Source organism: Setaria italica, chromosome V, assembly GCF_000263155.2.
Source record: "Setaria italica strain Yugu1 chromosome V, Setaria_italica_v2.0, whole genome shotgun sequence".
Taxonomy (NCBI): Eukaryota; Viridiplantae; Streptophyta; class Magnoliopsida; order Poales; family Poaceae; genus Setaria; species Setaria italica.
In genome coordinates, this window is record NC_028454.1 from 41807227 (window position 1) to 41834733 (window position 27507).

The window sequence follows — 27507 nt, forward strand, 5'->3', positions numbered from 1 at the left end:
TCAACAAGGACCAACGGCGTTCACATGTGCGGTTACAAGAAATGGCACTGTGACGACGAGAAGCGTTGCCGTAAAATGACCAAAAGTCAGCAAACATCACGCCTTCCAGTATTTTGAAGAGTCTGACATAACGCCATAACGGATGAGGGTAACAGCTAAAAAAGATGTACGGACCGAAAAAAAAAACTTGTCCGGCCGTCTCCAACCATCGAACACAGCTGTCAAACACAGAATTTGCTGTTTATTTCTACCTATCAATTATTTCTATTTATTTGGATGGATGATAATTGCCATGTCGAAGTCCCAGAAACAAGGTGCAGATCGGCACCGCAAAATTTGATTAGCCAAAATCGATGCAGTCTCTACATACATCGACCACTGAAACACCTAGAGGGTATTAACACGAGTCAAAAATTTCCATTTTCCAGAAGAGAATTCACAGCTTCCAGTCACCAAGCGTCCACAAAATTCCCCCCCCCCCCCCCCCCCCCCCCCCCCCCCACTCTGTGAGGCACCACCAACAAGTATATGCTTCTTTTATTCTGGACTCTGGAGTGCTCTTGAAACTCGGAGTAGCATCTGGACGTGAACCTGTGCCATGGAGGATGAATCATTTTTAGTGAAAAGCAAGCATGTGAACGGGGGCCCCGGGGGTTGCGGCAGTTGACAATTAGCGGCCTCTTTTCCGTCGCATTGCACATGCAAAACTGGAACGGTGAGTGCAATCTGCCCACACGCTTTTTGTAAGACCACGGTAAGTGAATCCGTAACCATCGTAAACTTCGGGCAAGACCAAAACTTTCAAGTAAATTAGCATGGTAGTATAACTTTGAAATTTAGATACAACTTTCAGTTGGTCAGCTCAAACAAATAATAAATAAATAAATAAGTTTACAGCATAGAACCGCTGGCTCTGAGAGCTGTCTGAAGAAATCGAACAGAATTTCCCCTCTAGAATGTGCTATGCACGTATTCCATAAGGAGAACAAATTCAAGACACAATTAAGAAGCCAACTCAAAATCAAAACCCACAAAATCTTCACTTGATTTGGTCCTCAAAGTAACTATCAAACATGGAAAACTTAGAACTGCAAACTTAACATCCTTTTGACATTCGGCTGGCACCTAGTGCTTGACATGGCGCGCCCTTGTGATCGAGAAAAAAGAAACATCTATAACACATTGAACATTGATCTTTAAAAACACACACATACATCGAACAAAAATAGAGGAGGGGATCGTCTTTGAGAATTTGCATATCCTATTGGAGCGTTTTTCAATTTGTGAAGTACATCCATGATTGCTGAATTGGCCACTGATGGAAGCATTCATGTTCCTTAATCCTTAGCAGTTAAGGCTACGAAATAATGCTGTGCTTACTAACATTTTTCTACATTTGAAAAAGAAAAAGGAAAAGAATATATGCCACCACATATGAATGTATAAAAGAATGAGAAAAATACCATCACCTTGCCATATCACACTTGGTCTATCATTTCGTGTAAAGCTGTTTTTGTAAGCACGAGAGGAAAAGAAAAGCCAGCTAGAAAAGAGCCGGATTCCTTTTCTTTTTTCTTCATCTTGCTCTTTTTTTAAACAAAGATATAACAAAGAACCGGAGGTAGATTCAGTCCCTTAGGTTTAGGACGTCAGAAATAGAGCAGACTGACTGGGAAAAAACCATTGATTTCAGATTTCTTGTCAACGGTTGATAAAAAAAAGAAGAAGATTTCCAGTCACATCGTGTTGTTTTGTTCCTTCGGGAAGCAGCTAGTAAGGCTGCATCAAACTGGCTTTCAAAACGCAGAAGCAATTGCAGATGCAGCAGAACTATAAAACTAGTTTGCACTCTCATCAGAATGTGCCCAGTGGCAATTCTTAAGCAATAATTCGTTCTCGCTTTCGCCGCATCTACGCAATCATGCATATGATGTAGCACTGCAGCTCTTCATCGACCAGTCCGTACGAACGAACTAAAATTTTCGATGTTGCCGAGTACGAACACTCATCACTCATCAGTAGCCACGGTTTTGATCATGATCGCTTGTGGACGATGCAGCAGTCAGTAAGAGAAGTTCCTCTGCCAATCTACCATTTTCTGAGCCAATCTCATAGTTCAGACCAATACCAGCTGAGCAGCAAGAAGTAGCTACAGAATTTCTCAGGATCAGCATCTTACAGCAGGCATCACGATCGCCGGCCAGGAGCAGCTTTTCGACTGCCACGAGGATCGACGTTCGACGAGACACCAGACCATCGCGATCTCCAACCAACCTGATCCGTCTCTGCCTGACGAGACGTTATGCTTTCCCGTCTGCCCCGTGGCTGTGTCGTTCAAATATCAGAGCACAACCGAAACTTCAGTGGTAACGTCCTTCTCTTCGACATATACTGCTCAGTGCCCGGTGTCCTTCGGATAGGTGATTGGTAGTCTTGTCCAGCGCCATGCTGGACGCACTCCAACCGACTAATCCGCCAAAGATGAGCACCCAAGGCCGGCAGGGCCATGCCCAGTCCGAATGAGAACTACAAGTCGTTGAGCCAAACTCATTCACTTCATCAGAAACAGTGTGGACGATTGATACGATTCCGATCAAGATGTGTATGTGATGGATGGGCCGTCAGCCGCTGCGCAACCCCCTGCAGGTTACGGGGACATGATCGACAGATCGAGCTTACATTGCGCCACATGCCTGGGCCAGATGTAATGTGTATGGTTATGCCTGAACTTATTCTGAACCTACTGTTGTTGATCACGTAGACACCATGCTGCGATGTACTGACGTTAGCCTGTCCGTGCTGCTTGATGTGGTGTGTTCCCTGACCGAACTGGGATCCAGGGTTTCCAGTCATGTCCAAGAGGAAGAATCCACGGCGACGTAGGGTTCAGAGCTTCAGATCGAATGTAACATAGTTCGTGCTTCAAAGGGACAACAGCAAAGGCCAGAGGGGAAATACAGTTTTCTATAGTCGCCGGCTTTACTTTTTAGAGACTGATAGAGGTAGCCCGTATTATCCTAATTGCTTCGGGTTTCATCTTACCTTTTCTGAAGACGATCTGCCATCATATCTGTTGATGAATAATCATCGTTCGCGCTGTCGTATGAATGCTCTCCTATGGTACTGCAAGTATGATTACTGATCTCGAGAATTGAATGGTATGGCATTTTTTTCTCTTTTATAAGAACCGGTGCAGATAATCTAGTCCGCTGAAATAGCGGCTAATTTTAGCTGTCATGGACACGGATTGGAATGAGCCTGGACTAGCTTCTTCCGAGTTCGCTCTGCCATGTCTACGTTCAATGAATATCCGGTGAGTATGTAGCATCAATCATGTACTGAGGAACGGCATGTCCTTTACCCCTTGGCATGCTGACTCAAGCTTATCAGAGTACAGGAGTCGATGTTGAATCATGTGCTGCCAACGTGGTCTTCTCCTTCAGTTGAGTGGCACCCATTCTCGATGCTTAGTTTAAGGCAAACGGATGCTCAACTGACTGGTACTAAGAAAAACGCTTAGCTGGAGTTGTTTCTGCAGGAGAACCACGAATAATCAAACGTCGACGCTGTGGCTCTATGTGGGGGAAAAAAAGAGACAAGAAAAAAATGAATTTCTAGATCCACACATTTTTGAACAAACTGAATTAAGGATCCGATGGTTTATATGGACCGGATTAGTTTGGGCCATACCTTGATAAAGCCCAATATAACTTAAGTCGAGCCCAGAGAAATCACCCACGAGGCCACGACCACAAATCAAGTGTGAAAGCAAAGCCAGTGTAGGCTGGGCCGGTGAGCCCAGAGAAAACCACCCACGATCAGTACTTGCATATGTGCATGGGCCTCATAGATGAACATAAACAGTGATTGACAAAATCCTGCCCAATCTATCTATCAAATTTTTTTCTGATTTTTTCATAAGATTCGCAGTATTTTTTTAGGTTTAAAAACGATTTATTAAACCTCTAAAGACCGAATCCAGCCTCCAAGATCAGCCACGTCATTGTCAATTCTCGACCTTTGGATCTTCCATCTGCGGCTCAAATCAGAGCTCAGGTCGCAGCCTCTCGACGTTTCGCGTTCGCCGTCGATGACCTCGTTCTTCCTCGCCGCCCCTCCCTCCCTTTCGGATTCTCGCGCGGCTCGCCTCTGCCACATCCGGCCGCAAGGGCTACTCAGGCCACGCTTCTGGTGCGGCATCCGTTGCGCCATCCCGGGGTCGCACGAATTTGTCAATGGTGACGAGGTGGTGCCAGCCCGGGTCGGCGAATGCGGCAGGCCGGCAGCGGCGATGAGGACAAGCGCGACTCATCCAGCACCAGTGAAAACGGTAGCCGGAAGAAGAGAACTGGGGCAAGTCCACGACGACGACGAGGACCTTGAGGACTATCATGGCTCTGCCCAGCCTGAGTGGTCGCGTTACTCGCGTACTCGCCGGCGCGTGGCCGCGTGCACGGGCTATAGCGACTTGCGCCCGCATAGGTTGTGTCGCCGTGGTCGGCATGTGTATCAACGCGGACAGTAGATACCAGAACGAGCAGCGGAGCAGGCAGCCAACATCGCTCGTGCTGTTCAAGAGCACAGGGAAGAGAAGCGGTTGCAGTAGCTCCTGCAGCGATACCTGCTGTTGTGCCTTATAAGTTGCTCGACCAAATGCCTTGCCGACCCACGGGCAGGCTTCCTTGTGGTATGTCTCCCACATGTGGACACCCTCCCTCTCCACCAACACTGATGAAGCAATTGGACATCTGAATTTTGATTTGGCCTTCATAGTGTCGACTATAGGTGCAAGGTTTTAGTGTTTATGAAATGTTGAACTGTAGTGCTAATCATACCATGCTAATTGCTTTACTTCTGTCAAAACAGAGGTACCTTATACAAAGTCTTGTCCAATCCAATCTATGTCTAATCCAGTTAAGTATTTATTGAGTAGCATGCCTTCTAATCTTCGATTGAACCTAATGGAGACCCTGAAACACAGTGCAATCAATGCGATTCTTTGTGTATAAATCGAATAGCAAACAAAGGTTCATGAGGCTAAGTTGCTGTCAATAATTCAAAAGTGATACTAGAGTTTTGTCTCTTTAGATTAGTGTTTGCAACTTCAATGCTTTTCTTAAATTATCATGAGTTAAAGTATACCTCGTGATACTGCCTACCTTCACTATAAACTGCCCGAAGGCCACACAATGAGGTTGGATAGTGCACATTTATAGTGGCCATGAGGCTGTCATAGTTTCAATTTACCTTAACCTGCCTTAGCCTGGTCCTGAGTTCACTATGTACCATCGATACAATGCACAGATTATTCTATATCTGATTATTTGAATGCAAGAGGTTACTCATTTGCTATATATATGCGCAGACCTCTCCATCAGCTACCTGAGCCCGTTCACAAAGCTAAACAAAGAAAACGCCACCTAGGATACAGCTTTTGTAGTATATATTTCCTCACTGTTATGATGTCAGCTAAGAAAGATATCTTCGATCGTAGTCATAGCAGCTCCTGCGCAACCTACAAATATATGCTGGCTAGCTCCATGGGCACGCATTTATTTTGCAAAAAACCCCTCGAACTTTACTGAAATCAACACGCGATCCAACTTCATCATTGACTGTTTCAGCCATCCGTCATTGACCGTTGACATCACCTCCCACTCCATCTCAGTTCCCGCATCAACCACGGACCGCCCCTACCCCGCTTACAAGTTCAAATCTCTATCTGTTATCCTAGTCTGCAAGCTCCCATTCGCCCTGTCCGTTAGCTGGCCGCACGGCACTCATCACCTCCCTTCTCCTGCTCCCCACGCCGCCTACCTGCGTCTCACCTCCCTGCATGAGGACACGCGATACATCGGTAGGAGATCGAATTTGGGAGCTGCAGCTGCACACTTGTCAATCTGCAGGTGGATTGGGGCTTATCTGATTTCGTTGCTCGATGCGAAATACAACTAAGAGGGATTAGAGAGAAGGAAGATTTGGCTTGCGTGGGTTGCTCGACCCGGATTTGGTGGTGCTCGAGTGTTCCTGCTAGAGGAAGATGAGCAAGGAGGTGTTGGCTTTACTGCCGCCTATCGAATCGAGCATTATCGGCGCGAATCACGCTGCAAGCTACAGCAGTCGTGGAATCGAGCACCGCTGCCACAGACCTGCAGCTCGAACACCACCCCTCAGCAACTCTGCCTCCTGATGTGCTCCTCCGGCTCTTCGCCATGTGCCGTGGGCCACAACATCGAGGCCCTTGACCTACACGACACGCCCCTTCTGGCCCCACGCGCTGGTCCGCTGCAGCCGCGGTGCTTGCCGGCCGGGAGGAAGAACACGGCGGAGGGGAGGCAACGTGAGGGGCCAAGCTGCAGAAGTAATACTGGGAGCTCCAGCTCGTTGGCCTCCACCGGCCCGGGCACCTTGCTCACCAGCGCTGCTCACAATGGTGCCGGCCATCGAAGCGGCAGCGAGGCATGCGCCTAGACGGACGGTTCACAATTGTAGAAAATGGACGGTGGAAGCCTGGTAGAGATAAGACTCAACACATTTACATGACTCTAAAATGTGCTGCTGACTAATCCTAAAATGCAATTTTGAAGAAACATCTTAAAAAAATCCTAGGTTTCTTAATATTTGAGTAGAGGAATTCGTATTTCATAGCCGCAACAAACATATATTATATGTCGTCTTTTTCGATCATATCAATTAAATCTAACGGTAAAATGCTCCATCGTTTTTTCGAGTATAATAATCATGCGATAATATTATTTGCACAAATATATAATTATTTAAGTAGTTCATTTTAAATTTAATATTTTTTTCTGTTGCAACGCACGAGCATATTTGCTAGTCTATACTCCCTCAGTCCCTTTTTATCCATCGTTCTTACTTCCCGAGAATTCAAATGCGATCAATTTTGACCAAATATATAAAAAAATATTAATATTTTTTATACATAATTAGTATCATTAGATAGATCCTGAATCTATTTTTATAATAAATTTATTTAAAAATATAAATGTTGCTAATATTTTCTAAAAAAAGTTTGACTAGTACACTTCCCACGACGGCATATATCAAGGGACAGACAGTATCTCATATCCTGTTTTTCCAGATCTGATAACCACAAGATCTCGTCACCCCTATTTCTATTTCTAGATATGAAAACCATGTCTAGCAGCGGAAGTTCCTATCACATCGAATATTTAGATACTAATTAAGAGAATTAAATATGAGCTAATTATAAAACCAATAGCACAGATGAAAGCTAATTCGCGAGACGAATCTATTAAGCCTAATTAGTCCATGATTTGACATATGATGCTACAGTAAATACGTGCTAATCATGAATTAAATAGACTTAATAGATTTATCTCGCGAATTAGCCTCTATCTGTGCAATTAATTTTATAATTAATCTATATTTAATACTACTAATTAATATCACAGGTACCAGTTTTAATCCGTGATCTCGTAGCTTCCCCCAATTCCTCACCGACATTTGCAACTCCGACAAGCAATCCTGCCACCGTCCGTCGTCCCAGGAGAATTCTGTCACCACGATGGCGTCGGCGTCGGTGTCCTCTACCCCACCGTCCCCCGCTTTCGCGTCGCGAGCCCGTTGCTCAGCGGCATCATCTCCTCTGTTCCTCACCCGGGCCCTCGGGGAGTCGGGGTTTCCTTGCGGCTTCACCGCCAATCGCCGTCAGGCGACGCCGCACGGAGAAAAGGAAGACCTGCTAGGAATTCCACGGATGTTTCTGGGAACTATGTGCTGAGTCCTGAGTGCTGAGGCCTACATCAAGTACAGAATGCTGAAAGGTCTCCAACATCGGACAACCACGTATCTCGTTTGGTTTTCTCTCGTCGGAGGCACGAGCTGCCGCTGCGTTGCTTCCGGCTCACGGCACAGCACATCCGTGGAGAGGAGAACGAAGATTAATCAATACAGATGCGTGCGACAAGATACCTGAGGCAAACGTGCGCTCACCAGAAAGTCACAAGAAGGCTAGAAGTTTCAGAGCGTAGCGATGCGAGGGCTAATTGATCTTTGCAGCATACTTCAGCTTCTAGATGAATTGTTATTGTTTGGTGCATCAAATTCACTAACATGAAAACTACCGTGGTATTATTGTACATGCATGTGCATGTCAGCATGTGTCTCGTTCATAGCTGTGCTGCGCGGTTCAGGTGCATCGATCACAGTGTGGAACTATATGATGATGCGCTGCCCGCGAACTCTTTTGAAAACTATAAGCTGTCCGAAAGAGGGCTATCATCTAAACTCTTGATTATCAATGAGCTTGATGTGAGCTTCCTTTTGGCTGCCTCAAGTAATGGGAGTATATGGAAAAAATTTACCCAAAATGGAGGACAAAAGCTTGTAATTGCTTTCTCATCGGTTCAGGGTCGTCATGGAGCTGCTGGTCGCAGTATTGTGATCGACTGGCAGCAGCAACCTGGTTACCTGTTTGCACATAGCTTAACGGAACATTTGACAAGTACTAGATGCACTATTCTATCGATGCGACCGTATCCCGTCGGATGAATCTTGCGCCAGCACACCGCGAAGGAGACGTCATTGTATGCGTATGCAGACAAGCAGCGTGCGTGACCTTGCCAAGCAAGGCAGACATATGACCCATCTCTTCCACAAAGCCTATCCTCGATCATCGATGTAGCTATATAGATTGCACAGAGAGACACAGGTCCTAAATCCGAGCTCATCAGTCACCACTTCACTACAACCAACCATGGAAGGACTCTACGTCGGCGCCGTCACCTTCGTGCTCCTCGTCTTGCTCCACTACCTCTTGGTGGGGCGCAGGAAGCAGCGGCGGCTGCCACCCGGGCCGCGGTTCGCGTTCCCCATCCTCGGCCACCTCCCCTTGCTCAAGAAGCCGCTCCAGACCTCGCTTGCCGACCTCGCGGCGCGCCACGGCCCGGTCGTCCACCTGCGCCTCGGCAGCCGCCACGCCGTCGTCATCGGCTCGGCGGAGCTGGCGAAGGAGTGCTTCTCCGGGGAGCTCGACGTCGCGATCGCCAACCGACCGCACTTCCCGTCCGTGCGGGAGGCCTCCTTCGACTACTCGGTGCTCACCGTCGCGAACTACGGCGCGCTCTGGCGCACCATGCGCCGCGTCGCAACCGTGCACCTCCTCTCGACCCACCGGGTCAACATCATGTCCGACAGCGTCATCGCACGCGAGCTGCGTGCCATGGCGCGCCGCCTCGCCCGCGCCTCAGCCGCCGCGCCGGGCGGCGCCGCCAGGGTAGAGCTGAAGCGGAGGCTGTTCGAGCTCTCCCACAGCGTCCTCATGGAGATCATGGCGCAGACCAGGAACACCTATGGCAACGACGTGGACGAGGACATGTCGAAGGAGGCGCGGGAGATGAAGGACATCGTGGAAGCGATCGTCCCGCTTGTTGGCGTGGCCAACCTGTGGGACTACATGCCCCTGCTCCGGTGGCTGGATGTGTACGGCGTGAAGAGGAAGCTCGCGGACGCGGTTAACCGAAGGGACGTGTTCATCTACAAGATGATCGACGCAGAGAGGCAGAAGCTGAAGCAGCTGGAACGCAACAACGGCGAGGGCGACGCCAACGACTCCGACGACAAGAAGAGCATGGTCGGCGTCATGCTGTCGCTGCAGAAAACAGAGCCAGACGTGTACACGGATACCTTTATCAGCGCTCTCGTGGCAGTGAGTAGTACTTCTTTGTAGCTAATTATTATGCTCTCTTTCACTCTCTAATACTTTTTTCTCGTACCTGGATTGAAGAATATTCTCGGCGCCGGCACGGAGACGACCTCAACGACTATGGAATGGACAATGACTCTCCTGCTTAATCACCCAGATGTACTGAAAAAGGCGCAAGAAGAAATCGACTCGAACGTCGGAGGGGATCGTCTTCTTGACAAGAACGACCTTCCCCATCTGCCGTACCTCCACTGCATCATCAACGAGACTCTCCGGCTGTACCCTGCCGCGCCGATGCTACTACCTCACGAGGCATCCACCGACTGCAAGATCCATGGATATGATGTCCCGGTAGGGTCGATGGTCCTTGTCAATGCCTATGCCATCCACAGGGATCCGGCAATATGGGAGAACCCAGAGGAGTTCAGACCGGAAAGGTTTGAGCATGGCAGAGCCGAGGGAAAGTTTATGATGCCATTCGGGATGGGAAGGCGCAAGTGTCCTGGGGAGAATCTCGCCATGCGGACCATGGGGCTGGTTCTCGGGGTGCTGCTCCAGTGCTTCGATTGGAGCAGGATTGGAGATGGAGAGGTTGACATGGCAACAGGCACCGGCACCATCATGTTTAAGGCTGTCCCTCTTGAAGCTCTCTGCAAGCCACGGGCGCACATGTATGCTGTTCTTCAGAAAATCTAGGGTGAAATTGTGAAATTTTATAGGTAACAAATAAATGCCACATATCTTGAGGAGCCAGAGGGACCTTCCCCCTATCCTTCTTGCACCTACAAGCCCATATAAATATTGACCATGTTTTTGCACTAAAATCTTGAATCCCCCTCCCCCAATTGACAATTTGCTACACTTTGGCCTCCCTATATTTCTTTTCTAGCTTCGCCCTTGTATCTATATACTGCTTATATATTGCGTATAACAGTTTCTTGATTAACATTGTGCATGTATATTGCATACTTGTACTTGTAAACACTATTGTATGCATAATATCATGTTCTTTGGGATTTACCGTGTGGAATTGAACGGTGACAGTACTTGTGGTGTTCATGACATTAAGAAGGTGTTTGGTTTGAGATATGTGATTATCTATCACATTCTCACTTCTTACTTTCTGTTTGGTTTGTGGAATGAAATGGGTTGGTCCATTACCATCACAAACCTCATAAGTTAATAATTAGTAAAAAGTAGTAATCACATCAAAATTTATAGGATGGCTTCATGATAAACCACCTCATCTAGAATGGGTGATTCCTAAAATCAAACACTCCATAAGCTGAGGCACCAATGCTATACTAGTAGTTTTCGTGGTGTTTCATCCAATGTATTAGAGAAAGAGTAAATTGCATCTATCATACAATAATTTGTATGATTGTATCATTTTTGTTCAACATGTAGCAAACTATGCCAACAGATGCACAAACTTGTCATGCGTGTGCATATACGGTCTCATGCACGCCAGTAGATGTATTTTGCACATGTACATCTAAGTAGAGTACATGTGACCGTATATGCACATTTGACAAATCCATACATCCATTTTCATATTTTACTACTTATTGGATCAAAGTGATACAACCATATAAGTTATTGTATGATGGATACAATTTACTCTCAGAGAAATAGGTTTAGAAAGATGAAGTGGAAGAAATGATAACCCACAAAGTGGCAAAAAGGAAGAGCCATGGACCATGGTGGGATCATGGGATCGTGACATGAGGTGGCATCAAGGAAAACATTTATTTAGTTCGTTTCTTTATTATTATATTTTGCCTTTGCTTCATGCCATGATGTTATCTTGGAGATACCATAAAGAACGCTCTAAAGCCCAAGTTTTTTTGGGAGGAGGAAAATCATAGGTATAGGCTTGTGAAATGAAAATTTAGTTGCAAACCAAAAGAAAAGGAAGGAATATTAGGACTTGTAACTCGATTCATGGAATGAGTAGCTTTTAATCCTTTTATATGAGTGTGGCAAACATGTCCTAAAAAAATATATTTGAATGCAAAACTCCTCAGAAAGAGTGGGAATTAAACCATGAGATTTGCATTTTGGTCTAGCTTCATGTAGTCATGCCCGACAACGTCATCATGCAGGAGGTGCGCTTGATGGTGCATCGCCTGGTCCACACCTCCACCGTGGTGGGCACGACACCAAGCTAAAGTGGAGGCTATTTGACCTCTCTCACAACATCCTTAGGAAGATCAGGGTGAGGACCAGGAACACCCTGCTCTAAGGATGTGGATGCAAGCATGTCGAAAGAGCCATGCGAGATGAAGGATATCATTGAGGAGATCTTCACGCTTGTTGGCGTCACTAACCTTTGGTACAATGTGCCTACGCTACACCGACTCGACATGCACGGTGTGAAGAGAAAGCTCAGGGGTACGGAACCAGAGAAATGTGTTCATATGGAAGCTGATCAAAGCAAAGAGGCAAAAGTTGTTACAACTGGAATACAATGATGTGGAGGATGATGCTAATGACTTCGACAAGAATTAGTGCAAGATCAACGTCATGCTCTCGCTGCAAAAGATGGAACCTCACATCTACATGGGACAATTTCATCAACACTTGTTGGCGCTCGTTATTGACACACTTTTAGTACTATTTAACTAGTGTTTTCATATATATTCTCATACTAACCCGCCACTTGGCACTTGAAATAACCCCATTATTGCATATGTGTTGTATTTTGGAGCTTATTGTGTTTTGACAGAAAATACAACATAATTAGGGGGTTTTCATAAAGAGCTTAATGGATATTTGGATATGGGCTGTCGAGAGAAGCCTCCACGAGGAAGGAGAGGACCAAGAGGGCCAGAAAGAGCCCAGGTTGATTGGCTTGGGACCCTACAGACTGATCGGCCCAGCCCATTTCAGGACCCGGTCGAGCTCCCGTTTCTTCAATGTGAAGTCCACGACATATCTAGGGTTTTCCCAGTAACCATCGACCCAGAGCCGCCGCCTATGAAGGACAATAAATATCCCCTCATGAATTACAAGGAAAAAAATGTTGGAGAAGAGAGGAAACACCATGTAAATACCATCCACCGCCACCACAAAGTCGGAAAACGGAGAGAAGATTGGATCTACAGGAGGCCACGCGAAGCAGAGCACCAAAGGAGGTAAAAACCTCCCAAGCTGATCGGCTTGGAGGTGCCCAGGCCGATCGGCCTGAGGCTTTCCCACCCCCGTTCATCGTCATCTTTGATCCAGCTGATCTACAGGGTGTCCTTTACCTACTTTTGCGTCAACATGTGTAAGATCGTAGGGTAAAGTCTCTATTTGTCCTTGGGGTTGTATGGAGATCTTGATTTGTAATCGTCGAACCTTGTGTTGAAGGTCCTTTTGTTATGATTCATATCTTGATGATGCTCTTTCATGTAATGGTTGGCCAGCGCTACTTTGGGTTGCTTTATTGCTTAACTAGAACAATCATCATGCCATTTTCTTATTATCCGATAGTTTAGTACCCTTGTGTAGTGACGGTATGTGAGGGGGAAAGTGTTGGGTATGGTTCACATCCACTCATGATAACGCTCAGATCTAATCCTTTCATTCATGGCGATTGCATCTGCAAGTGATCCTAGATCCCTATGATAAGTGTTCCACCTATCTTGTTCACAACCTTTTACTCTCTATCTGCTTTGATCTAGACTGCTTAGTTCTTTTGTTAGCATAAGTTTATCCAATACAAAGAGCTTTCGGTTACATAGATCAGTGCTTAGTTAAGCATGCAAATTCCTTATTCCGTGGATTGATAAACCTTGGGGGAATCTCTAAGAGAAAAGCTACAACTGATATGTGTGCTTGCGGTTCACAACTTGGCGTGCTAACTGCCGTCAACAACACTCTAGTAATTGTATACAATGTTTTCATATCCTATTATCCACTAGGGTGTTGCTATAAATTCTCTAACTATTTTCTTTTTTTTCTTAGTGAATCTACTTGCTACCGGAATTGAGACAACCTCAATAACCATAGAGTGGGCAATGACGCTCCTGCTTAACCACCCAAATAGGCATGCGGTGTGTTGTGATGTGAGGTGTATTTGGATGGGTCCAAAATAGATTTGGGTGCCTAGTGGGTTGGGATAGGTTGGAATGGGTTTGTATGGATAAACCCATGGGTTCAGTTCTACAGGTCTACCTTTTGATGCGAGACCTACATGTTGGACACGAGGTTTATGTTTCAAGGCCTAGCTCTTGATGCAGGACCCATATGAAGGTTTAGCCACATTACTTTGCACAACATAGCGGAATGTCGAACTAGATCATCTCCAACCAATTTCAATCAGTTTTGCTATATTTTAATGTGTGAATGCGAGATTTTAGTTCTAGGGTCCAGCTCTTGAGGCAGGCCCAACAAGTAAGTCCAGGCACACTTGATCAATTTTGCTAAAATTTTAAGGTGTGAACACGAGGTTTTAGACTAGTGTACGGGTCTTGACGCAAGGCCCACATGTAAGTGCAGCTGCACTACTTTGCACAAAGTAGAGGACTGTCAAACTAAGTCATCTCCAATAGATTTTGATTAATTTTGCTAAACATTTAAGGCGTGAACATGAGGTTTTAGTTCTAGGGTCCCGCTCTTGAACCATGAGCCGCATGTAGGTCTAACTTTTACTGCAAACTTCTACATGGTTTTTTTTATAAAGCTATAGTTTCGTGTAGCAAACCTGCAAGTTCTATCAATTGGTGGGGTAGATTGAGTTGGGTTTAGACAATAGACTTATGGGATGAGGTGGGGGTGAGGAAATGAGTTAATTTGATGAGGCAAAGAAGAGATTGACGCACATATTAGAGACTAATGTCTTCTTGACCAGAACAACTTGTCCCATCCGTCTTACCTCCAATGCATCGTCAACAAGACTTTGCTCCTCTATCTATCCTCACTAATGCTTCTTCCCCACGAGGCATTCACCTAGACCTAAGCATTTTGCACGATGGGTTGAAAAAAATCCCAGTTCATTTTGGGCCAAATATTTGTGCCCACGAAAGTCCTATGGGCATTGTTCAGCTGAGTTTTCATGCTAGGGCTAGGTCAAGGTCGGGCATCCCATTCTTTTTCAGTTGAAAAATTAATAAAATTAATTGTTTGCTCGGGACGGTCTGATTTTTTTCGGGTTTGGTTTTCGCTGACCATGACCGGCCCGACAGCTAGCATGGGTGGGCCAAAACCCACTAGCTCAGGTCGAACCTGCAGGCCAGGCCAGTCTCCAAATGCTCAAGTATGCATCCACCGAATGCAAGATCCATGAGTATGACGTACCGGCTGGATCGATGATCCATGTCAATGTGTATGCCATTTTACATGGATCCAACAATATGGGAGAACCCGGAGGAGTTCTGACCACAGAGGTTCAAGCCTGGTATAGCAGAAGGGAAGTTCATGGTACCGTTAGGAAAGGGAAGTGCAAGTACCCCGAAGAGAATCATGCCATGCCAACAATGGGCCTTGCTCTCGGGGCACTACACCAGTACAACAGGGTCAGTGATGGAGAGGTTGACATGGTAGGAAGCTCTGGCTCGATTATATGTAAGTAAGTCCACTTGGAAGTTGTGTAAAAGCCACGTGGAAACATTAATGTTTTTCTTGGTATCTAGGGTGTAAATGGTGTATTTATGTAATAAACAACACAAAATTGTTCTAAGCATCTTTTATGTAGATGTTGTGTAAAAGGGATAGAGCTAGTAAGGCATTTCATCGGATGTCGTCCTATATTTTTTTCCTTTTATGGAACAAATTGAACATAACTTTCTCCCTTTTCTTTTAAATGTAGGACATTTAGGGATATCGAGATAAAATTCTAAACCAATCCAATCAACATCCAACATTATGGTACTATCACATTGAACCGATGAATATCCCATAAGGTGCTACATAATACAAATTTGCTAACATATGCATGATCCTACCCGTCTCACATGGGAACATAGAGGAGTGATTGTTCATCTCCCTCTATCACCATTATGTGCCATCATTTTGCGCTTTCACTTCTTCTACCATTGATGGTGAGGAGATGCATGAGGACTGTACATTAGACTTCTCCAAAACTGAAGGTTCCTTAGTCTAATTAGGAAGTTTCGGTGTAACAACTTAGCCTAATTAAACCCAGTTTAAATCTTAAATAACTCCATAGAACATAAAGAAGAACTTTGGCAGTGGAAAAGGTAGGTAAAAAGACACTTGTGTCCCTTACAAGCTAAACTGTTGTTTAAGCAGTAACTCAAATTTTTGCTTAAGAACTTAAAAATCTGTCGAACTAAGAGTTGTAGAACTCCACCTTCCCAACAACTTTTATTTTTGGTGTTTTGTTTAAATTTGAGTATAAGACCTTCAAAAACTCAAAATTTGAATCTGTATCAATTTAAGAAAAGCAGTTGAAGTGTCAACTTTGGGGCTCTTTATTTCGAAATTTCTAATATAAACTCAAGCTGAGCTCTATACCAAAGTTGAATATCTTCGAGACCTTAACAACTTTGATTAGATGAGTAAGTTCTAAATATACACAGAAGGCCTTCAAAACCTAGATCAAAGTCAGCTAGTTCGGTCAACCCAGCCTCAATCAGCAATCCAGGCTAAGTCTAGAAAACAGCTCAACTAAGCATTTTGGCGTGGGTTTATCTCTTAAAAGTTGAACAGGACATCAGAAAAATCTTTTATAAGAATTTGAGATCTAAGTCTGCACAACAATTTTGTAAAATGGACTCTAGTCAAATTCATTTCAGAAGCTTTTCAAAATTTGGGCTCAAGTCAGTCAAAGACCTAAAAATCGGCTGAACCCCCATTTTTCTTTAAGTCTGGAAAACCGGCGTTCCTCCAAATTTTGCAGCCTTGTATCTCCGAATCTACCTCGAATTTGAACTCGGTTCAATTACAAAAGTTGAACTTTGGTCTGAGGACTACAATTTTGTAAAGGGATTTAATGTTGTGCGGTTCAAGAATCGGGATATCTTGCGCTTGGAAATTGGCCCGGCGAGGGATCCCGCAAATCCCTCGGCCCAGAGCGTGCCAGGGCGCGCGCCGCGTGCTCTAGAGCGCCGCCGCTGCGTGGTGCGGCTTCACCAGTGAGGCTGTCTCGCCCGATCTCCAGCCGAGGCAGGACGATGCTTCGAGCGCCCCACGCCCAGTCGCGCTACACGCTCGCCATGCACGTCCTGCCCGTTGCCTCGCCTCGCCTCGCCCGAGGGCACGCCCTGCCGCGGCTCTGCCGCTCGTACCCCGCGACACTGCCACGACAACTCCTCCCCGCCTAATCGGTGATGCGTCCCGGCAAAGCAGCTGTTGCCGCGCACGCTCGCTTCGCTTCGCCCGCGCCTACCGCCTCTCCTGCAGCGCTCTCGCCTGTCGCGCCCCTCTCCCTCCTCTGTCCGCCAATGGCGCCATCGCCATTAATGACCTCCGCAGCGTCCCGACGCCCTCTGGTCCCGCCCTGGCCCCGCTGCTCCGCCTCGCTTGCCGCTCCACCCTCGCTCTATAAAGGGAAGCCCGGTGCCACCTGTGCCCCCTTCCCCCGCTCGCCCTTGAACCTCGCCGCACTCCTCTGCTCTCGCTCTCAACTCCGTTGCACGCCCTCTCCGTGGAGCTCCCCCTTCCGTACTACCCCGCACCTTGCCGACACTACCAGCCACTTCGCCTTCCCCTTGGGCAGCTCTAGAGCCCGATCGTTGCCCGCAAAGAGCGTCACCGCCGTCGGAACACCATCGGACTTCACTGCCACCCGAAGCTCCCCGCCCTTGCGCTGTTCCGCCCCAACTGAGCCTCCCCATCACCCCCAACTGCTTCAAACCGGCCAAAAGTGAGCCTGTAAGCCTCCCGACCCTTTACTGTCCCAAGGCCGCCGGCGAGTCGTCGGAAATTTCGGCCGGCCGCCGCCGCCCACGCGCTAGGCACCCAATTGCGGTTTAGAAAGTCAAATAAGGGACTTTAGTGCAAAGACCAGGGACCCCTACACAATTAAAGTGTAGACCTAGGGGCTAGACCGCAAGTTTACCTCGGTTTTTCTTTTATAGTCAGCAGAAAATGTGTTTAACTTTAGAAATTCACCAAAAGTCATAGAAAATTCAAACAAATATCAAAGCAATTTTTCTAGACTCAATATAAAGTGTAGTTTTTAATAAACATACTTTTGGCACATGTCACTGCTAAGATTAAAGTTATATGATTTAATCCTTGTTTAAGCTATCTAAATTATAAAAAATCACAGAAAAATGCTAAAAAGGTAAATCCAACTCTCAAGTTCTTTTTTAAGAGAATGGAAGCTCATAAAAATCATGTGGGGCCTGGATCAGATGTTTAAACCTCTGTTTTAGTTTTGTCATGAAAATCTAAGGTTGCTTTTGTATTTTGCATAATAATTAAATCAGAGATGATAAAAATGTGAAACCAACGCGAATAAGTTAGTGGTATAGTGTAGTTTGTAGGAAAAATATGGAACCTGATCAGAAACAGAAAGAAAAAGCACTTTCCTTTTTAGGGAAGAATAAATAGGGTGAATGTATGGAAAAAGATGCCCTTCACTAAAATTTTTCAAAAATTCACCAAAATCTAAATATCACCCCTATAACTCACTGTTGAAATTTCATCACCAGTTTCATTATGGTTTATGTTTTAAAAATGTTTAAGTATATACTACCTTAAGGTAATAAAGGTAATATTGGAAGAGATACAAAACAACATTCAGAAATTGGATAGCTTTCCGATCTAAAGTTTAATAAAGTAAGTGCTTATATGTACACAATTGGCATCAAAACAACCCCAGACTTGTACCACACCCCACCTTCCTTATGTAGATAAAGAAGGTGTAGAACCTTATTTAGGTGAATGTGGCCCTTATATAATTTCTTCTTCAGTATTAACTCGTGTTTTACATCCTATGAGAAAGCTTGAAAATTTAGCTTGATGCATTGCATTTCGTACTAACCTCTTCTTCTTCAGTACTAACCTCGCTGACGGGACTTACGAGCTTCACCCGGCGCCAGAAGAACGAGCCGTAGTTGATCTGCAGCTAGTTGGAGCCGAGCCCGAGCAAGCCAAAGACCAGTTCGCTAACTCCTCACGTGAAGGCAAGCCCCGGAGCATAAATTCCTTTCTTCAAGTACTTGCAATATATTTGGTTGCTTGATTGTGCATTTACATTTTTAGGAATTGATTGAAACCGTAGATGCATGAATTAGTGCCCTTTGATCTGAACACTAGTATGATAGGCCGAGTAGGCAATGCTTAATAGGACTCGGTAAAAGTCGAGTGATTGACTGTCACTCATGAGTTATAGGAGTTGTTTGCTTTCCTTTTGTTACAACTATAAGGACGATGGACGGGGTAGGGCTCTGTGAACTATTTTGGTCGTCGGTGGATTGCCCCGTTTGTCTACATGAAATCGGACTAAGCTTGAGATGTGATGGTGTGCGTGATCAAGTGTTTGAAAGTACTAATCTCATACCTAGTATGGGATGGGGAAGCCTAGTACCTGATTGAACCGGAACGTGAGCGGATCATTCCACTGTCTCTGGAATGGAGTTCCCTTGCGGCCGCATGTGGTGACAAGTGCGGTCATAGAACGGCAGAGGCCGGGTCTATGGAGCCTTGTACCAAGGGAAGTGGTCCTGACACGGGTCTAGGAATTGATGGGGATGGCTGACAAATGAAGCGATCCTTCGCGGTGCGCGGATGTCGTGGAATTAGGTTCGCCATGCATGGTTAAGAAATTCAAAATGATTCATTTGCCTCTCACAGTTTGGGACTACTTGATCGCTATGCTACACTGAGTAACAATGGAACTTGATGATGATGTTAATAGTAACGCTTGTCATAAATTGCTTGGAAAACTATGCTTGTTTAGTATAGTTGTTAACTTAGATTGTTAATTGAACATAGAACTTGTGGCTAAAATATTGAAAGTAAGGACCTACACTAGTTGCTTTTAGCAAAAACAAACCCCTCTAGCCAAAAAGCTTGCATGTCTAGGTGTTGGTGGAATAGTACCACCGGTCGGTTAAGTCTTGTTGAGCGTAGTCACTCAGTCTTGTTGTGGCACATCTTTTCAGGTGATGTTGATACCTCTGAGCTCGCTGCAAGTGACACTTGGCCTCCCCAGCTTCCTCCTGGTTGGACGGTTGAGTGGGATCCCTCCTCGAACGGTCAGGATCGGGATCATTGATGTCATGATCGGCTTCGTCATGATATCCTGCAACGACGTTAGCTTCCGCCTATTTATTTCTATTGCTTGAAACTCTGCAAACTATGTTTGAATTTTGAACTCGATGTTGTAATAATTTGATGCACTTGTTTAATTTGGATGGACTATTATAATCTCTAGAACCACTCATCTTCGTGTGAGCTATGCTTTCTCGATCATGTGTTAAGTGGTTTATCGGATGAAATCTGACGGACTACCAAGTTAACTTGATTAAACTACATGATCGTGTGTTAGGCAACTTAAGTGTGCTTTAGCTAAGTTAATTTGGGTGGTTCCGCCACATTCAGAACCTTGAATCAAAAGTTTATTCTTGAATCAATTTTTTCTCCCTGATTGAGACATAAGCTTCCTGAGTGTAGGGATTCTTTTTTAACTATTTAGTTTGATACTAATAGTTTTCTGCCTCAAATAAAAAGCTCTTGCTATCTAATCCTAACTCCATGGTTGCAAAAAAAATTTAAACAAACCATAGGTTCAGAGAACAAGGAAAGGCGCTTGGGCCCCGAGGAAGGCAAGGATGAACTCATGAGAGATTGTAGTCTGGGAAGGAATAAATGATGAGGAAATTCCACATGGCATGCTCTATTATTGATACGTGCCGCAAAAGGCCAAACGTGTTTCAGGTCTATCCCCATTAAAAGTTGGTCTAACTTATACTCTCATTAGCCTTGCTATAGAAGAGATCTCTAGGGCCGCTAATTTGTGAAAGAGCAACTTGGGCTGATAATTACTTCATACGTTGGGCTAGTAATATTTTGGACCAGGTGATAAGAGGAGTTAATGGCACAAATGGGCCGAACATAGTGGATGCCCATACCAAAGTAATCCCCTTCCATGGGCCGTGCAAGTAAGAAAACAAGAGTTGGAACGTCATATTTTTGCATAGTTTTTGTCCATTGGATGTGAAAGTGGTTCAAGGAGGTGAACGGGCGATCTTGCACCCTTCTTCTCTATATTACCAGGGGCCTAGATCCCCATCTTCATCCTTTCATCTTTCCCCATTGTTTCCCCTTCTCTCACCCACCTTGAAATTCAAGTCTCTGCAATTCACACTCTTGCCTCCAACCTTGGAGGTTGTACCGATCATGGCGTTTGAGGAGTCTGCCGTCTTCAACCGCGTCCTTGCAGCGGCGTTGGTAGGGGATGAGGTGGCGGTGAGTTACCTTGCTAGCTCTGGTCATGGTGGTCCTCGATTCGAGCACAATCTGGTGGCGCCTTCTTTTATTCAAGTTGGTGGTGCTCAATCCATGGGTGGCCCCCTCGATGTGAGCTCCCTCGTGGCTAGTATAGGCATGACTCCGGTGGGATTTCAAATGCCAGAGGGGGCTATTACGACCTCCAGCTACAACGCTCTTGGTGGCATTCCGATTGATGCTGCAGTGGCTCCACAACCGGAAATCGAAAACGATGGCAAGCCAGCACCCTTCAAGGGAACATGGACAGAGGAAGAGGATAGGTAAGAATACCAAATCAGAATTTTCCCCCTCCACATGGTTCAGATCCCTTTATTTCGTTGTTTGATCTTAAGTATTTGCTTCTCAAATCCACAGCATTCTGAAGGATATGGTAATGCAACTTGGGGAGCGCAGTTGGTCGGTGATAGCACAATCTTTGCCCGGTCGGATTGGCAAACAGTGCCGTGAGCGATGGATCAACCATTTGCATCCTGACATTAAGGTATGATCCATGTCTTTCTTGTTATTTGGTTTACTTGTAGGAAGTTTTTAATCTAGAGAATCTCATGTGATCTTTATGCATGAGCAACGTGGAGAATTTTCCCTCATCACAAAGGAAAAGATTAGATAGCTTGGATTTGTTCTAATGTTACATGTGTTTCTTGTTAATAATAAGCGCATCTAATTCATCTAATTCCTCATCAGAGCCACTAAAGCATGTAAGTGTATTTTGTCCAAGCCTTTACTTCCTCTTTTTGTTGCACATAAACTTTGAATTGTGACAGAAAGGTGATTATCAAAACAAGGTTTTAAGTGAAAAATTGATTTACCCCGCAATGAACTCGTATTCCAAAATCAGTTTATGGTATTATGCATCCCACTTAAGAGTTTATGGACCTGGCAGTAATTAAAGAAACGCTTAATATTCCAGCACATTTCACCCTTTTAATACTAGAGATTGAGGCACAAAGTAGTACTCATTAAATGTTGTGATCTTTCTTAAATTTCATCTACCTTTTCCTACCTTAGATTCCGCATGGAGAAGGAAAGGAAAATGTGAAAGCAGAAAAAATCACGTATACAACGTGCTCCTTTTTTTTCTATCATTTCGACCAGATTAAAATGACCTCTTAGATCAATATTTGTTGTTTAGCTAGTTTTTATTCCTTTGGTGGATCACGTTCTTGTCGTTCTTTCTTCACATGCTGCTAGTTTACTACCCCGGCCAGTTGGCTTCCTATTCTGCGTTCGCTTTAGAGGCTCACCCGCCATGCTCGTGTCCAGCTATCTGACACTAAAGTGGCAGATAACTATCTGTCACCCGAGTGGCATAAATTTGGCCCGTTAAGACTTTTTCGGCCTCCTACACATGGAAATCATGGTCCAGGTACAGCTCATGTGACGGTTTTCTCATTTTCCTTTCACTTTCTTTCCTTTTTTGTTTTACTTTGTCTTCCACTTTGTTTTACTATCTCGTTTCTATTTCATTTCTTTTTTCTTTAAATTTATTTTTATTTATTGCTTCCTTATCTTTTTCCCTTTGACATTCTTTTTATTTTATTTTGTATAATTATCTATTTATTTGTCCAACATATGTATACTTTTTTGCAATTTTGTATATATTTGATACTAGTTGATACTTTCAAGTATTTTTTAAAAAAAACTACTGGTCGTTGATATGAGGAAGGTAGTTAAAAAAATCAAATTAAATTAGATACAGTCCCATTATTTTTTACTTAGTCCCACCTATTTGATACTTCATGATATTTTTCTTTAGGTATATCTAGGTACTTTCTATCTTTTCATCATACAATTTATATAAATGGGCGGCTCTCAATTTTTCTAACCATTGCAAAAACCCTATTCTTTTTTGTTATTTTTCTCTCTTTTCTTTTGTATACTTACGTGTTTACCATGTGTAAATTATTTGTTTGCCTATAAACGCATTTGTTCGAGATGTTAAATTTTTTTTACATTCTACATTAATTCGTTCGCATGTAAGAATAATTTGTTTGTGATGTAGACATGTTGGGGGGGTAGATTTGTTATCCTGTAGAACATTTTGTTCGCCCTTCATAAACTAATTTATTCACATTGTTAAGTTATTTATGCATCCCATTTCATCTTTTGTTCACATAAAACAAGTACTTGTTCAAAAACTCCATCCAAACATGGTATTTGTCTTGAAGATCTTATCTAAAAAATATTATGGTGCAATCAGAATTTGGTTTAAGATTTATGCCTTTTTTTTTCCAAAATATTAGTGACATCCCAGGTTCCTTTACTCCTCTTCAAGCATTGTTATTTCACGTGGTGTGCTATTACATGTATCTGGTTGCCTGATTTTGTGTCCACCCGAGGCCTGTTTTTCACTACATGCGACACGCTGAAAATCTGTTGGTCTTCACCTTCTTGGACGCCGGCACCCTCACCGTGGTACCACCTCCTGTCACCTAGTTTCTCCACTCTAGTATTTAGACTCCCTTGGATCTAAGCCCAGTTGCCATGGCGAATCCTAAAAGGATTATGAAAATACCCGAAACGCTAACCCTCGAAAACCTTCATCAATGATCCATCTCTCCCGACTTGTTTGTACATCCCCCACAGTTTACCGTTCAAAACAAAATGATCCATCTCTGGCAAATTGAATGTCGACAGAATGTTTTCACAATTTCAGGCGAATGAGCAACAGGAAGCATTAACTTTTTGCATGTACTATGTCCTTCTAGCATAGAATTGATCGTCGCTTATGCTAAGCATTCTTTGTTCATTGAATTTTCACAGCAAAACGACATATGGACGGAGGAGGACGACAAGATCCTTATTGGAGCTCACAAAAACTTTGGAAATCGCTGGTCATCAATAGCAAGGTTCCTCCCAGGCCGGTCAGAGAACGCCATCAAGAATCATTGGAACGCAACCAAGCGCAGCCTGAAGTCGAACCGCCGCTTGAAGAAGAAGAAGAGCGAACAGGTGCCGCCCGGTCAGTTTTCCATCCTGGAGGAGTACATCCGCACCGTGTCCCCGCCCTCCGAGTCTGTAGCACCGCCGCCGCCGATGTCACCGCCGCCCCAAGGCCTCGCATACAACGGGCCCGTGGTCGGTCCCGAGGCTGTCCACTCACCGGCGCCCCAGATGGAGATGAACTTCAACGCCGCCAACCCGTCCGGGCCGCCATCTCCCCACCTGCAGGGGATGATCAATCACAACATGCCACTGCTGCCAGACCTGAACATCAGCTGTGATCCGCAGGAGGCGTACCACATGAGCTATCCTATGCGCGCTCCCGCGCCGGTGCCGCCCCTTCAGATGGTTACTCAAGACCCTCATCAAGCCTCCTTCAGTTGGCTCCCGTTTGCTGAATACCTCACGGAACCGAACCCAGGGCTTGCAGCTGGTCCCTCGTACTACACTGGTGGATACTACAGTAATGCCGGCGCAAACGGCTACTACAGTGAAGCAGGGCCTAGCAACGCCGGCGCAAACAGCTACTACAGTGAAGCAGGGCCAAGCAACGCCTGTGCAGACGGCTACTACAGTGAAGCAGGGCCTAGCAATGCCGGTGGCAGTGGCGGCGAACCAGCTGGTGACACTGACAACATCGCTGAGCTGGTGTCGTCGGAGGAATTCTTCTCCAATGACGACGTGAATCTTGATTTCACCAGGTTCGGGTGAGGATGACGAAGGGCTTGGATTTGCGTAGCTGTTTTGCATTTGCATCCCGGTAAGAATATCTTCGCGCATGCGTGGACTATATACAATTTCCCTTGAACGATTTGGATTTTAAATTTGGTATGTGGACCGTGGATGTGGCTTTAATTAAGAACCTGTGCTGTAATAGACTCTTTCGTTCATCAGCAAGAAACCATTTCTATTTATGTGATTCTGTCCCTTTTGTTTTATTGTTTATTGCTTGTATGGTGGCAATTCAAAGCACCTGAGATGCCGTAGTGTAAGATTTTGCTCCGATCAACTGTGTGCAGTTGATGCATGTATAGAGGGGCTGTCCATAGCACGCCCGAGTATTCCATCCCCTCACTACACTCGATTTTTTTTGACCCTTGATTATCAAACGAACGGCTCGGATCAAATCTCTCTCTCTACCTTATCTCCTCATCTTCCCCATCCATTCACCCCAGGAGCCCCGACCCCGACGCCCGCCGGCTTGCACGCGCCGCTCGTGCGCTCTCCCCCGCGCGCCACCGGTACCCCGTCCGGCTCCGGCGGCGTCCCCGCCGCCGAAGCCACCGCGGCCCGCCGCTAATCCTCTCCCGGCGTTCTCCTCCCGGCATCTTCTTCATCAAGTCCGGCCAAGGTTCCCCCGCCGCCACCGGCTCCCCGCCGGGCTCCGGCGGCGTACCGCCGCCCTCCATCACCGCCGACGCGAACTGGTTGGGGAGCTCGACGCCCCCGCCTCCTCCACTGCGCAACCGGGGGGTCCATCGCCGCCCCAGCGGGCGGCGCCCCGCCTCGCCGCCGTCTCTCCCGCCACCACCGCCCGCTACCTGCCGCCCGGAGCTCCCTCCGACCCCCGAAACCCCCAGCCCTAAAAGCTCGCCGGAGGTAAAGAAGAAGGGGAAGAGGATGGAAAGAAAAAAAAATCGAGTGTGAGGAGGGGATGAAACACTCGAGTGTGATTTAGCTTTCCATACAGGGTTTGGCTGCAGCGATTTCCCTTTTCTTCTCCGGCCAGTAAATATTCATGCCTTCTCTGGTGTGCACGCAACCGATCCAATCCTCTTTGCAGCCATCTGCATTTTGGACAGCCTGAGCTCCTGTGGAAGCTACTGCAAAGCAATCAGTGGCAGTGCTTGAGCCAATTGTAAGAGGGGGCCGGCTTCAGTGTGCATAGGGATTAGGGAGCGAGGGGTGGCCATTTGATAGGACTGGTCTCAAGAAAAAAGCTGAAATCTTGCCAGATTTGCTGAGGATTGCTCCTGCAAACGTGCTAATTTAGCACATGTCACATAGGATGTTTGATACTGATTAGAAGTATTAAATATAGGCTAATTACAAAACTAATTGTACAGATGAAGTCTAATTCGCAAGACGAATCTATTAAGTTTAATTAGTCCATGATTTGACAATGTGGTGCTACAGTAACCATTTGCTAATGATGGATTAATTAGTTTTAATATATTCGTCTTGCGAATTAGCTTAGGGGTTTTGCAATTAATTTTATCTCAAATTTAGTCCTCCTAATTAGGATCCGAACATCCGATGTAATACGGTTTTTCCACACACCACTTGAAAAATTTCAAACTGAGGAAACTGAAGGAGTCCACGGCCTACTTTGGTCATTACAATGCTCTGTCCCTGCAAGCAATGGTAGTGGGTTGTATGTAACGAGGTACATGGAGTCTGGAGCATTTTAATTTAGAAAAAAGATGCGGCGCATATAGGAATTGTTTACGCCTGGTCGTACATGTGCTAATCTAGTGTAGTGGTTCATTCTACGCCGGCAGCTATGCTGTGTCGAATTACTGAACAAAATAGTAAATTAGATCATATGGACCCTTCTGCGAAAAAAGAAAGAATTGATCATATAGGCCAGTTCTGGAGGCCCAGCATCCAGATTTTGGCAGGCCACTTAGATAGACAGGCCAATCGTCGTAGAAGGCCCATGCAGCTATCCCATCTTTATTTTTTCCGTCCTAAATAATCTTCTTTTCTTTCCCTTTCTTTTACGACATTCCTCAGCTCAGCTCACACTTTGCATTTCTCTAGTGCTCAGTGTGTTTTGTATTTTGGTTACGTTACGTGTGTGGGGAGGACAAGCATGGCCAGCAGGCATGGCTCGTGCAACCCCATCGACAACTGTCCAGTTGTGCAATGTGCAGAACTGCAGATACAATGGACCTGGGGTAATCGCCCACTGATTACGTTCGTCTATCGTGCGCTCCTGGTGGAAGACAGATTGCCCGCCATGTGAGCAAGGGCGGCATCTGTGCATTGCCGCGGTCTCGAGGAAAAGCATGTTGGTCACTGGTCAGTGCGCAGCAGATGTTTCTAGACAAATGTCCAAGTCCATGGCTCCATGCTATCCAGTTTCTCAACCATCTTCTACTATAATTTGAGCATTCCTTATCCATTACATTTGCATAGCTGGCCGTTGAATGTGAATGCAATGAAAGTAGATATGGTATCTTCAGTTTTGGTCTGTCGGTTAGGTTTAACCCCGAATTCAGCCACCTTACCAGGTTCCTATAGAACATAAAAGTGCAGCAGCAGATCAGGTCATCAGGTGACTCGGGCCGAAGTCCAATCGAACTCGGTACCAAACAAGGCTCAATTCGACACTTGCAGTCAGGGCAACAAATAGGTTTTCGATATGTTCCTACGATTTGATTTCTGCAGCGTTCTTCAGTGTAAGCATGTGTCCTGATTCCTGAAACAATTGTCCAATCTTCATAGTCGATCAACAACACTCA

At 45.5% G+C, this 27507-nt stretch overlaps 2 protein-coding genes and 1 pseudogene across 2 annotated transcripts; all 3 read left to right on the forward strand.

Annotated features, from left to right (window-relative positions):
- The first annotated feature begins 8649 nt into the window (after nucleotides 1-8649).
- LOC101760719 (isoflavone 2'-hydroxylase) lies at nucleotides 8650-10731 on the forward strand. Its single transcript, XM_004970566.2, has 2 exons — nucleotides 8650-9691; nucleotides 9770-10731. The coding sequence occupies exons 1-2, from the start codon at nucleotides 8741-8743 to the stop codon at nucleotides 10382-10384; spliced, it is 1566 nt and encodes a 521-aa protein (XP_004970623.1). The 5' UTR covers nucleotides 8650-8740; the 3' UTR covers nucleotides 10385-10731.
- A 1218-nt stretch (nucleotides 10732-11949) lies between these two features.
- On the forward strand, nucleotides 11950-15306 carry LOC105914433 (annotated as a pseudogene).
- Nucleotides 15307-20986: 5680 nt separating this feature from the next.
- LOC101784221 (transcription factor MYB80) lies at nucleotides 20987-24751 on the forward strand. Its single transcript, XM_004972200.1, has 3 exons — nucleotides 20987-21357; nucleotides 21452-21578; nucleotides 23861-24751. The coding sequence occupies exons 1-3, from the start codon at nucleotides 20987-20989 to the stop codon at nucleotides 24749-24751; spliced, it is 1389 nt and encodes a 462-aa protein (XP_004972257.1).
- Nucleotides 24752-27507: the final 2756 nt, after the last annotated feature.